Source organism: Podarcis muralis, chromosome 1 (genome assembly GCF_964188315.1).
Source record: "Podarcis muralis chromosome 1, rPodMur119.hap1.1, whole genome shotgun sequence".
Lineage (NCBI taxonomy): Eukaryota > Metazoa > Chordata > Lepidosauria > Squamata > Lacertidae > Podarcis > Podarcis muralis.
In genome coordinates this window covers 80,636,362-80,649,759 of record NC_135655.1, presented here as the reverse complement: position 1 = coordinate 80,649,759, position 13,398 = coordinate 80,636,362, and the positions used below count along the sequence as shown (strand labels likewise).

The following is a 13,398-nucleotide window of genomic DNA, read 5'->3' as shown; positions in this document are numbered from 1 at the left end:
AGAGCTGCTAGGATAGAGGTCCATCAATAGACAGCTGCTTTATACAGTGGTGGACCTACATTTTGGGGGCCCTGAAGCTTGAACTGTTATGGGGACCCCTTTGCAACTAGCAACAAGGTCTGGGTAACCCCTGTTATCTTCTTCAATGGGGCTGTTGCATGACAGATCACCACACCTTTACAACATATGTGCTACTGACTCTCAAATTTTAGGATAGTTGAAATATATACAACAACAAAATAATAAATTTGAGTCGTGCAACTCAAATTGGGTCAACTAGACCTCAAAATTTTAAGCAATGTGGACTAAAGTCGCTTCTGGTGGCCCTCTGGAATTAGGGGCCCTGAAACTAAGATTCATTAGTTTTATAGAAGATCTGCCCCTGGCTTTATACACTTCTCCAATTATTCCCTCTTCCCCAGGTGCCTTCCCATTTTTTAGAGTATAAATTATTACACAGATTTCACTCTCTATCAAGGTTTTATTGGAGCAAAGGAGGTAGAGACATTCCCCCAGCCCTCAAAATTTTTGAAGGCAAAGACTTCTCACAAATCTGTTATGGTGCACAAATATGGGAAACTCTTCAAAAAACAAATCTGGAAATTCTCCAGAATAAATATCTTCCTGCTCTTTTTGAGAACTCCAAGGGAACTGAGTCTTCCATGCTTTGTTTGGAAGGTGGTCTTTGTTCCGTGAAGGCTGGAGTATGTATCCTTGCCCTTCGCTATTGCATAGTCTCCAACTGCCCTGAAAATGCTGGAACTCTAACGAAAACCCTTAAGCCATTATTGTTTCTCATTTTGTCACACAGAGGTCTGAATTCCCACGGGGTCTTCACTTCAGTACAGCATTTCAACGTGTTACTGGAAGTTCTGATCTGTGCTTCACTCTAACACATTCTACCCCATTCAATATGGTAGCACTTCCTGTTGTTATGAAAACAAGATCTGGGTCACTTGAATGCCCCTAAGAAAGTCTTCCACCATTCCCCCATACCTCATTTGGTGGGTCGCCTATAAATAAAGCGGTGGGTGAGAGAGTGAAGGAGGCGGGGCCTTCCACGAGGCTGCTGTCTGGCTGTGAGGGGCGCTGAGGGGTTGTGGGTACTGACTAGCAGTCATTACGGTTGCTTGGTTCTGGCCTGCTTTGTTCAGCCGCTGCATTTGCAGTAAAAGCTGAAGGATGTCTGAAGTTCCATCTTTGAGTGCCGAGGTGGTGACCCTGTGGGGGAAAGTGGCTGTGCTGGAGGCAGAGCCATCTGAACTGGGAGAAGAAGCTATGCCTCAAAGGTCAGGGGGATAAGGCCCATTTGAGTAATTTCTGCTTTCAAGGAGATACTGAATTTTAACATTAGAGTGGTCCCATCTTGGAATCAAGAAATGCTACAAGTTATTGAGCGAATACGGCCACTCTTTGGACATTCTGAATTTGTTAGGCTTTGAGATGGCATCTCACCACATGAAATCTCACATTTCAAAGTATGGTTTTTGTGCTGATCACACTTTTGCCTGGCTGTCTAAATGTGCCGCTTTGTATGCCAAGCTTCCCATTTAGACTCCATGCCCGCACTATGTAACCAGCATCACGAATATCAAATGAAGAAAAGACTTTGCAGCTCTGCGGCTTCAGTCAATCCACTCTGCCATAGTTGAAGGACACTGTTGCTATGAAGAGAAAGTTTGCTCATATGGAGGTAATGTGCCTGAAGACTTACCCAAAGACTTAGTGGTTTGCCTTAATCTACATAAATTTAAGAGCAGTCTTGTTTAAAGATTTAAATCTCCATATAGAGAGATCAATTGGATACTGAATTAACTTTTTCTTGGGGGATGAGTCCCCTATACCTCTAAAAAAAGTGACCTGTTTTGCCTTTAGAGCAGCAATTTTAAGGAGAAACATTTGTGGAGATGATAAGTTCTTCAGGGGAGCAAACTCTTTTCTGGGCAAATGTTTGGTTTAAATAATTGTTTTAACTGTGTAATGTATTCTTTTCTATGTTCATTCTGTTTTATGTATTTTTCTTTTTTTATAATGGCTTCAGCTAGACAAAATAAAGTAATAATAATGATGATTTTTGAATTGTTGCAACTCACCCTGGGCCTGCTGCTGAAGGGCAGGTAAAAAATATAATAAGAACATCAGCACAATGAGGGAAATATATTTGAAAAGCATTTTTGAAGGTATGTCACATGTTACATTAGATCTGAATAATAGCTGACTTCATTTACTATAACTATCTGTAGTTACAAATTGAAGATTACAGCAATATCAGGCTTATTGCAATATTAGGCTTATTGCACTAATGCAAGTTTGCAAATACTTGGTTGGTTGGATAAACCACATCCTAAAAAGAATAACTTGAAACAACACCATCCTACTTCCTATTTTCCAACAATAAGCACTGTTTTCATTATTGCTTTGTAGAGAGATTATCAGGCTGAGAACAAGCACATCAGGGAGTGTAATGTGCTTAGATGTGAGTTAAGGTATTTGGGGAGAGTAGTTAATCTGATCCAAGGCTCAGCTCTGAAGGACTTGAAGGAATAACCAAGTACTTCTGAGCACGTGCAGAGGGATTTCCCTTCACTGCTGAATAACCAGAACCTTTTCAAAGAACTGAAGGTACATCTGACCTTATTGGAGTTTGTGGAAGGTTTGAATTCTACACTACTTTTGTGTGTTTACTAGAGTTGGTCCTAACAGTGCTGGATAAGCAATTAATGGTCTGCTTCCAGCAGCAAAACCTTTTGGGCTGACCCTGATTCTCATATTATGGAAAGGTGTTGGGCCAGCTTTGTTAACAGTCAAGCGTTTTGCTGTGGGTTTCAGATTTCAAGAGCAGACTCTCTCACTGAAGTCAGAACTGTGTACTGCACTAGAGATTATGGTGAAAACACCTCTCATCTTGACTCCAGCTCTACACAGCTAGAAGACTGGAAGCTAAGGTTGATGTCTTAACAGACTCCATGATCAGTAATGATGTGCAATGTCACAAATTGTGCTTTCTTATGACTCCATGTACCCACAAATTTCCTTGGTCCATCTGCCTAAATCCAAATGTGGAGGGTGAAATGTCTGTGACCGGTATAGATACCCTATGTTGTTTTTTATCCTGCATTGACTTATGACATGTTGATGGTCCTAATGAAAGATTATCCTTGGCTCTCCAGGCATCACTTTTATAAGCTATAGGATTGTGAGGCTTATCATGGCAAGGGTGTTATTTTTGTTTGCCAATTGCCTTAACTAAAGGGTACTCCGTGTCCCTTTAATATTTTAGGAAATTGAGGCTGAAATTTTCATCCCCCCACCCCAAATGGGTTGCATTTTGCAGACATCTCAGCTATGGCAACAGATCCAGTGATCAAGTCTAATGGAACAGTAGTGTTGATTCCCTCTGATGGTGCTATCCAAGCAGGTCAGGATTTCCCTGGACTTCAACCAGCAGGGACAGTGCAATGTATAGAAAATGTAGGCCAACAGCCTGGAGGGTCCAACAACGAACAGATTCAAGAAGATTTGTTGAAGAAACTCCATAAAATAGAGATCAAGACTCTGGGGGTAAGTTTCTTTGATATGTTCAGGTCCATGGAATGGTGGTACTTTCCTGCCAAGAGTGTAGGAAGGACTAAATTGATTCACGGGGGTATCTTACCAGGGTACTACCAGACAAAGATTCAACCAGATTATCCTCTGGTCCAATGTGACTTTGTTTGTTATATTTCAATACTTTCGGCCCTCACTAACTGACTGGCCAACTGACTCAAACATACAGAGGAACAGTGAAATTTTCAGGGTAATTCCTGATGAGATTGGGTTCTGAAAACTGATAGTCCAAGGCACCCATTATATTCACCGTGTGAAAGTTGTATCTGTCGAGTTTTCTAGGCCAAGAGAGAGTTGGAGTTGATAGAAAGAACATCTGGAGGTTTCTCGTATCTCTCTTGTTATCTGTCTTTATGCCTCTTCTTAGCAGGAGTGGGGAGGGAGAAGAGCAGAGCAAATCTTCAATCCCATGGTAGAGTTGCGATATTTCAAAAAGTGAAAATCCAAAGCTTTTTTTGGCAAAGTTGTTGAGCTTTTTGAGGGCCGAATCTGGACGTATGGCAGCCCTGACCCATGGACACTTACTTACTCAGCAGCAGGGATTTCCAGTGGTGGCCCCAGGCTTCAGAAACTTCTTACACGTTGGCATCCAGAAGACCACCACAATCACACCTTTTTGGAAAGTTGTTTTAAGCAGCTTTTAGAGGGGATTTCTTACTTTTCCTCTTTTTTTATTAATAAAACGTGCTTCAGAGCAAGTGTGTTTAAATTGTGGTTCTTGAGAGGCTGTTGGACCCCAATTCCTACCATACTTGACCATTGACCATGGGGGCTGATGGGCGTTGGGGACCAGCAATATCTGAAGAGCAGCAGAATTTTTATAGAATACTTGGGAGTTTCAAGGATGTTGTTTTGTTCTCTCACAGTTGATGTACCAGTACTCTTGTTTTAATATGTAAGCCACCTTGGAGGGGAATGTTTGATCTTGTCTGTACTTTTTTCTCACAGGCCATCCAGATCATGCTGGGACTGATCTACATTAGCTTGGGGACAATTGTAATTGTTCATTTTCGTCGATACTACAAACTTTTCACTTCTATTACAGGCTATCCATTCTGGAGTGGAATATTTGTAAGTATTACGCACCTTTGAGAATGAAGTTTGTTTCAGTGCCCATGGTTCCGTGACTTTGAACCTTGAGGAAGAGATCTACATCAGAATGGCTATTCAGCATTTGGCTTTTTGGGTGCAGATGCCTAACAGCAGGGAAAATAAGCCACTGTCACCCTTTGCTTTGTTTCTGCAAAATGGAATTGCCATAGAATTATTATGAAGCGAAAGGAAAGGAAATAATGTGTCATGCCCTGAGTTCTAAAAAAAAATGACAGAAATGCATGTATATGTGCAGACCTCCCCCCCCCCCCATCCCATGCGGCTCCCGGCAGTACAGGCTCGATTCACACCCCCCCCCCCCCAGCTGGACACCTACCTCTGCCAGTTAACCAGTCCCAGCTGGGGAGGCGTTGCCAGGAGACAGTTGGCCAGGTAAGGGGAGGGACCGCCCTGTCCACACCCACTATTGTGGGTGGAACTTACCTGGGAGTTTTCAGTCGGCTCCAGAGCTTCTCCCACCCCGCCCTCCCTCAGTTAAGGCTTCTTTTGCAGGTTAACCTCTTCTTCACAGGTACACAGGCACTGCTAAAGGAATTTTCCTGCATTGGCAGGTTTTGCCTTCCCCGTATCAAAATGTCACAACTTTGGCGGTTTCAGGCCTTGGGCTGAATCCTTTAGTCTATCTTTCCTAAATGAGGGGGGGCATGAAATGATGACCCACGCCCCCCCCTGCGGTGGCAATCCCAGGGTTCCCCATTAAAGGGGTTGTTTTGAGGGGAGGCATAGGCCATACGCCAATAGGTTGTCATTGCTCTCCCCTGCTATGGCGGTGAAATGGAGGGCAGGCTCTCTGCTTGAACAGACGTTCTCCAGAGCCAGCCCAATCCCCACACATTCTGGATAATGCTAATGTTCCCCAGATCCCTGGCCAGGGGAGGGGTAAACACCCAATGCCTAAGCCAAGGTCTCCCTACATTTGAAGCTTTAAGAAAGTTGTGGCCAAATTTACCGGTAAATCCCATAGCATGTTGTCTTGAGTCATTATTCCACTTGGGTGTCGCCCGGGGTTGGGCGGCCTCCGCCTGTCCGCACAATATACTATCACTTGACATCACTCCCATTATGCCATAGTTCTATGTAGTTGGAAGTAGATTGATTTTCCTGCAATTTTAAGTGAACTGCAGCAAAATGCATTTTCTTATTTTTCTTTTGGATAGTTCGTTTTTTCTGGATCACTGTCTGTGGCAGCTGAGAAATACCCAAACAAAGCCTTGGTGAGATGTAGAATGTTTTCTCTTTCTTCTTCCCTTCTTCTCCATCCTTACTCTTGATTCCATGAACCTTTATCCCAAGGGGGTGGGGGGGTAGGGTATTGGGAATCTGGAAACACGGGACAGATGCTTTATTCCCTGGACACCAGGTTACTTATAAGACAGAAGGGTCTATTGGCTTGGCCTTTGCTGCTCTGCAGTGTGAACTAGATAATGTCCACAGAGGAATAGTACAGCTCACCAGCAAATCAGGTTAGGAATCAAGGGTAGAGGGTGTGCTGAATTTAAGGCAGTTAAGTTTCTTGTTGGTAAACTCATTCTCTCTCTCTCTCTCTCTCTCTCTCTCTCTCTCTCTCTCTCTCTCTCTCTGTCTCTCTCAGGTTATGTCCAGTGTGAGAATGAACATCACAAGTGCTATAATGGCCACGATTGGCATCATTCTATATGCAATGGAGATAGATATAAATAATAAAAGAGATTATAGTGATTCTGAAGGCTTTTTTCTGCAGGTAAGTTAACAAGCAAATACAAGTATGAAAAACATTGACTTTACAGGCAACATCCAGTAATGAGAGCGTGTGTCAATGGGAAAGACTCATGCACCTACCTTGAGCTTCGCTTCCTGTTTTCAAAGCACAGGTTCCTACAGCAAAGGAGACCAGCCACTGCTTAGTTTGAAAGACAGCTTGTCTCTGAGGCAGTGGGGAGTACTGTGGAGAAAACAGCAAGTAAAGTTGAAACTGCCTGTGTGGTTCTTTTGACCATGCATGTCCTTTCTTTGCATTTTGGGTTGTGCCTTTAGAAATGTGGAATTCTGGCAAACTTGTGAGTCTGGAAGAAATTTCTGCACTTTCAGCACATCAGATATTTGTTCTATTTCAGCTAAGAGTCAATGGATTAACTTATAGGTAAAGGTAAAGGTACCCCCTGACTGTTAGTTCCAGTCGCAGACGACTCTGGGGTTGCGCGCTCATCTCGCTCTATAGGCTGAGTGAGCCAGCGTTTGTCTGCAGACAGCTTCCGGGTCATGTGGCCGGCATGACTAAGCCGCTTCTGCTGAACCAGAGCAGCGCACGGAAACGCCGTTTACCTTCCTGCTGGAGCAGTACCTATTTATCTACTTGCACTTTGACGTGCTTTCAGACTGCTAGGTTGGCAGGAGCAGGGACTGAGCAACGGGAGCTCACCCCATCACGGGGATTCGAACCGCCGACCTTCTGATAGGCAAGCCCTAGGCTCTGTGGTTCAACCCACAGTGCTAGCATTGAGTGCAACTCCAGTTATCAGAACCATCACATGGTTGAATGCCATTGTTGGGTGCCTTGGTATATTAAAGCCATGTTTTCTTGCATTTATTAGTCTATAACACCTGATACTTTACAGCGTAACCCCAACTGTGTTTGGTGGAGCATAGATCTCCAAACCAACTATTGTAATGGGATTCAAAGGCACCTCTTGAATGGGCCATTGCTCAGGCATTTGTCACCTTTGTGCAAGGGATGTGGGACAGGTTTGGCCAAGGTGTGGCCTTCCAGATGTCCTTGGACTCCAATTCCCATCAGCCCCACTCTGCATGCCCAACAGTAAAGCTGTGAGGGGAGGTGTCATCCAGCAACATCCAGTGGACCAAAGGTTAGCCAACCCGATACAACTGAAGGATGGCAAAGATGTACGCAATGAAGAGTACTACTGACATTGTTAGTAGGGGGTGAAGGAAAGAATCGTGTACACTGGTGTTCACATGCCATTTCAACAGAGAATGCAATTGTGCTTGTCCTTCAAAGCTATGATGGACTCCTTCCATTTAATCTGGTTCTGAAATAATGGTGTGACATGTGTAGTTCGCTACACTGTTCTGCAGGATGCTAGTCATCAGCAGGCCCTTGGGTTTTAAAAGCATTTGAGGCAAATGCCAAGGGAGGGTTGCTATGTGAGGGTACTCTCCCATGGGCTCCTTAGATTGCTCTTGCCTTTAGTGGATCCATAACACAGTCAAAGCTCAGTTGTCAAATCTGAGGTTTGGCTGTACAGCTGATTTAACAATGTAGTACAATGTAATACGATGTGATGCAGTGTAAAATGAATCAACAAGAATGTGTCGTATTCCAAATTAAGAGCCTTCACATGTTTTTCGCTTCATGTGTGTGTTCCAAGTATAGCAGACTATCAAATCTTGTCAGGTGTGCGTTTGCCGCTTTAATCAAACAGATCACAGTGGTCACCACCTCACTGTCCCCAACTGTTCCCAAGCTGCTTTTTAAGAGTAGGTTGTAGGGCAGGACGTAATTCAATGCTACAGCTGGACAAATTTGTAGGAGGGACAAGTACATAATGCAATTCATGGTTCTCTGCTGTGTAGTCTGCAGGTACTGCTCTCACTGTCCTTCTCCTCCTGCTCACCATGCTGGAGTTAGCCATCACTGTTTCCTTAGCACATCTTGGGATGAAGGCAGCCAGCAGCGACATGGTAAGCATTTCAATATCTTTTTTCAAGTTTTAAGAGGAACATTCTTAAAGGTCCAAGGAGAAAATGGTACAGAGAGTTTATTTATTTGTGGATATGAATAGCCTCCTTCAATCTATAGGGGTATTCCGTCATAGATGCTGGGTCTGGATCCTGAGTCTATTGCAGCCTAGAACAGCTTTCTTCAACACTGGGCCCCCAGATGTTGTTGAATTTTGACTCTCATCATCCATGGCCACAGGCTATTTTGAGGACATTTTGTGTCTTGTTCAAGCAACTCATTTATTCTGCACTTATTTCTCATTTCCCAAGAGTAGACGGCAAGTCTTCTCTCAAGGTTACCCTTCTTGTTCATAAGATTATAGTTTCTCCTCAACTGAAATCAACAATTTTGTACATGGGGAGGTGTGATTCTCTATGAGAAGATGCGTTCATTTCAGTTTTGATTTCTGAATCAGTCCCCATTAGGTGTGGGAGAGAAGTTTGGTTTGGTTCATATTTTAATGTGAACCTTCCTAACTCACACTTCATGAAAGCCCTGGGCTGCAGTGCTATTTTTCTAGAAAAAGAGGTGCCGGAACTCACCATGAACGGCAACCTTGTCCTTTTATAATGACAATGGTGCCCAACTGAGAGGTGCTATTTTTCAAAATTTGTAGATCTCTAAGTGTTATGTAGTTCTCCTACCAAAATAATGTGAATATTAATGGGATGTGCATATGAAAAGGCATATGAAAATTATATACAAACATGCATTATATGAGCACTAATTGCTTGCAAAAATGTTCTTATAAGGGTAAATGCACAATAAAATGCTGAGGGCCTTTTTAAAACAAATTGGTACCTTGTTTGGAAATGTGCAGGGACAGCCAACATGGTGCCTCAGATATTTTTGGACTCCGCATCAACCTGACAATTGGTCATGTTTGCTGGGACTGGTGGGAGTTCGAGCTCCTGGTCCAGTGTGACCAGAATTGGTTCTCCAGTTTTTTTAGCACTGCTACCTGTAATATTTCTAACTGGATTGAATCTAAGACCTTTTCTAGATTCAAAATATGTGTGGTACCACTGACCCCCCTCTTATTAGCTAATAGGAACTATATTGTAACCTCAGTCAGACCCTAGATGCTGTTAAAATGATGCATAACTTAATTATTAGGACACAAAGCATCACTTAATTATTAGGACACATAGCATCACAATTGCCTTCCAATCATGCCGTAACATAGTTTTAAAAATTGTTCAGCATAATCAAGCCGGCTCAGGCCCTTAGCAGTAAGAATCCTTTGGATTATTCCAACATGTTTGGTCATTCAGTCATTAAAGAAGGGAGACCAGTAAGAGTTCTAACACACTGGAAGAATTAAGGGAAATTGTTTTAATAAATATTGCTGTGGTGAATATTGCAGTGATGAATATTGCAGGAAATGATGCTAGGATGAAAACAAAGATGATAACAATGAATAAATTTCATATGTATTATTTTACTGTTGTTAGCCACTCTGAGCCCAGCTTTGGCTGGGGAGGGAGGGATATAAATAAAAAATTATTTATTTATTTATTTATTTATTTATTTAATTATTGTTGTATAGTAAATTAATTTTGTGTGTCTCTCAGGCCACAACTGTATCGCCATCTCCTGTCTTCAAACAAGATGTAAGTCCCACAGAAGGCAATCCTGATCCTCCAGCCAATAACAACAACGCGTAGTCTTCCCACAAACCCTTGTGAAGAGGCTAAGATAGAGGTTTTCATTGCTATCTCACTAACAACCCAGCAATCTCAAAAATACAACATTACCAATTTCTTAACATTCTTTGTCATCTGCCCATCTAGGCTATGTGCTGTGGCTGCATCTTTGGTATAGGATATTGACAGGGAGAGTAGAACTCCCGAATGGAAGGGACAGACCCCTGAGCCCCGACTTGGGTTCTGCTTACTTCAGGACAGGCATATCCTTCCCTTCTCTCTTTCACTTTACTTTTAGTGCACGGCTGTGGCAAATGGCTGCACCTGCCCTTCAGGCTTTCGGATTGTTTTGGATCCTTTTATTCTCCTAATTAAGGTCTGTGTGCTGTATGATTTGCTGCATGCTTAAATTTGTAACCTTGCTATCTGAAATAGCACCCATATACTAATGTCACTTTCATTTCATGTAATAAACCAATCTTCCTTTATTCCTCTGATGTGTGAACGCCTTATTGGGCATAAGATCAAGGGCAGAAATACATGTTCATAATGCACACACGTCTTAACTCCAGCAAAAGATTCTAAGCCGCTTGGAAATGTGGTGGACACACATGTAGGTTCAGATGTATACCTCATAAAGGTAAAGGTAAAGGGACCCCTGTTAGGTCCAGTCGCGGACGACTCTGGGGTTGCGGCGCTCATTTTGCTTTATTGCCCGAGGGAGCCAGCGTACAGCTTCCAGGTTATGTGGCCAACAGGACTAAGCTGCTTCTGGTGAACCAGAGCAGCACACGGAAACGCCGTTTACCTTCCTGCTGGAGTGGTACCTATTTATCTACTTGCACTTCGTGCTTTCAAACTGCTAGGTTGGCAGGAGCAGGGACCGAGCAACAGGAACTCACCCTGTCGCGGGGTTTTGAACCACTGACCTTCTGATTGGCAAGCCCTAGGCTCAGTGGTTTAACCCACAGTACCACCCGTGTCCCATAGTGACATGTAAAACCTTCTTTTCTGTGTTTAGGGAACAATCCCTTCCAGAACATGTGAAGTGCAAAATAGTAAAAGAGGATATGCTATTGAAGACAGCAGCTATTACTGTTTAGAGTTGTTTATTAAAAGCTACGATAATTATTTTTAGTCATTCCGTTTCTAATCTGCTTTATATTTTTAAGGGAGGGGGAATCTCAGAGTGGTTTGCAACCTGTATTAAAACATCAAATAAAACAATCCAGAACAAAACATGACAGAAAAAGTCAAATATGTGTATACATTTGAAGTAACAGGAACCTAAAATGTTGTCATAAAGACTTCAAAGTAAAACATTACAAAGGTCAACTACAGAAGGCACATATAACCCCAGAAGAAACATTACTAGATATGATATGCATAGCAGCAGATGTCTAGAAACAGTAAAAGAACTTCCTTATGTTGCAATATTGTACAAAGTATATCTACTGCATAGCTTATCTCTCCCTCATCCCCATCCCTTGATAAACATGAAGGACACCTTGGGTCAAAATCTAAACTCCAAGTCCTACCCTTGGACTGGGGGTTTTCCACAGGAAATTGGTGTGTTTCCTGTATTGTTTGTTTTCACTCTTCAGCTTTCTCCAGCCAGTGAATAATAAAGTGTCTGTGTACTGTCTTCCTGTACTGGGCTGAAAACACGTATAAGCAGCAGGATGTTCTCTTATTTGTGGGTTATCTGTGAAACTGAGAAACAAACACAAATGTTCAAATTAGCAGGCAAGCACATTACACAATCTGCTTTTTTTCAAAGGTATCCTAGGAACTGTTTCTGTTTCTACGACTGAATGAACAATTAACCAATGCAATACAATCACATGGGTTATGTTCTGGGGATGGCTTGTAAAGGCAGAAAGGTCAACCCAGCACAAGCAGCCTTACCTTTTTGGAGCCATGCACCAAACAGGCCTTGTCCCCCCCCACCCCCAAGCTTATCAGGTTCTGGGGTGCTCTTTGAGATTTTGTGGGGTCATTCAAGTTCCTGCGAGATCTTGCGAGAGCATCCCAGAGCCTGGTAAGCAAGGCAGAGACTTTAAAAGCTCTTACCGTGCCAGGAAAACCTGTGCAAAATAGCTTTAATTTGTGTGATTGATTTAATTTAATTTATATGATTTAATTCAACTTAATTTGTATGATTTAATTCAACCTGTATGAATAATTTAATATAATATTTGTTATTATGCCTTTAATTTGTGTGATTTCAACCGGACAGCCTTCAATTGCATAAAGTTGAAATTGCAGATGTTAAATGCACATAAGTTGCGATTTTACTGTACAAGTTATACAAAACAGTCAAGTGAGGCATTTTCCATCAGAGAGCAACTCTGAACACAGAACATTGAGTAATAGGCATGTTCAAGTTTTTATCCAAGCACACAAATACTCCAAGCGAAGACAGGGGCGATCCCCCCCCCCCCCAAAGCAAGCAAGTCCTTAAGAAAATTCAGCAGCATTTAGCATGAATTTCTGGGTATTCAGTTTTGCCCAATTTACACAAATTTGCAAAGCACAACTTCCCCAAATACAAGGCATTTGTGCGTGCTTTCACTAATTTGTGGGGGGGTTTTCACACCTTACACCAGTACATGCATTTTGTACACATTACGTGACTGGAGAACTGCATTACAAAATTCAGAGATGCACACATTTCAAAGGCTTGCATGTTTCAGATCGCATGGTGTTTTGGAAAAGGCAGATTAAGTAGATTTGCCTATACATGCAAAGTGAACCACATTTCTACCTCATCACTTCCAATCATACTTTGCAACAATGATACTATAGCCGAGGCAGCTTCAGCTTTTTTCCAGATTTTGTTTAGGGCAGCAACGGGTTACCTGTCTTTTGGCTATGCTATAAAATAGTCTCAGAAATAAACTATGCTGTCCCCTTGACAAAGTGTGATGTCTCCTCCTACCTACAAATATATTACCCTCCATTCATTCTGTCTATCTAAAGTAGTTCAATAACCTAGGACATCTGCTGGTTAAGTCTGATGCTGATTACTTCCTGGTGAGATTTCTGGCACACTGAGAGACTGAGAAAGAGTGAAGGAAGCAGGGCAACGTAAGTACATTTAGAGGTAATTAACTTTATTTGGGGCTGGTGCTTAATTGATCCAAGACACATCTTTGTAAAGGATACTGGTGTCCTCTCAAAGAGTCGCAGAGGGCTTTCCCCTTACTTTAATAACCGGAACCCATTTTAAGGGCAGGTGGCATGGGAATCCTGAAGTCTTTTACATAAGGAAGTGCCATCTGGCATAGGATTCCCTTTCTCTCCAATCTGGAG

At 42.5% G+C, this 13,398-nt stretch overlaps 1 protein-coding gene across 1 annotated transcript in view; it reads left to right on the top strand.

Annotated features, from left to right (window-relative positions):
* The window catches only part of LOC114584123 (uncharacterized), a 46,171-nt gene that overhangs the window by 14,893 nt on the left and 17,880 nt on the right, over window positions 1-13,398 (top strand). Inside the window, exons 9-16 of the mRNA XM_077928567.1 lie at window positions 2,425-2,476; window positions 3,299-3,561; window positions 4,555-4,677; window positions 5,877-5,933; window positions 6,311-6,439; window positions 8,290-8,397; window positions 10,012-10,100; window positions 11,105-11,180. Coding sequence (XP_077784693.1) covers window positions 2,425-2,476; window positions 3,299-3,561; window positions 4,555-4,677; window positions 5,877-5,933; window positions 6,311-6,439; window positions 8,290-8,397; window positions 10,012-10,100; window positions 11,105-11,180 — 897 coding nt within the window. The remainder of the gene's footprint in view (window positions 1-2,424; window positions 2,477-3,298; window positions 3,562-4,554; window positions 4,678-5,876; window positions 5,934-6,310; window positions 6,440-8,289; window positions 8,398-10,011; window positions 10,101-11,104; window positions 11,181-13,398) is intronic.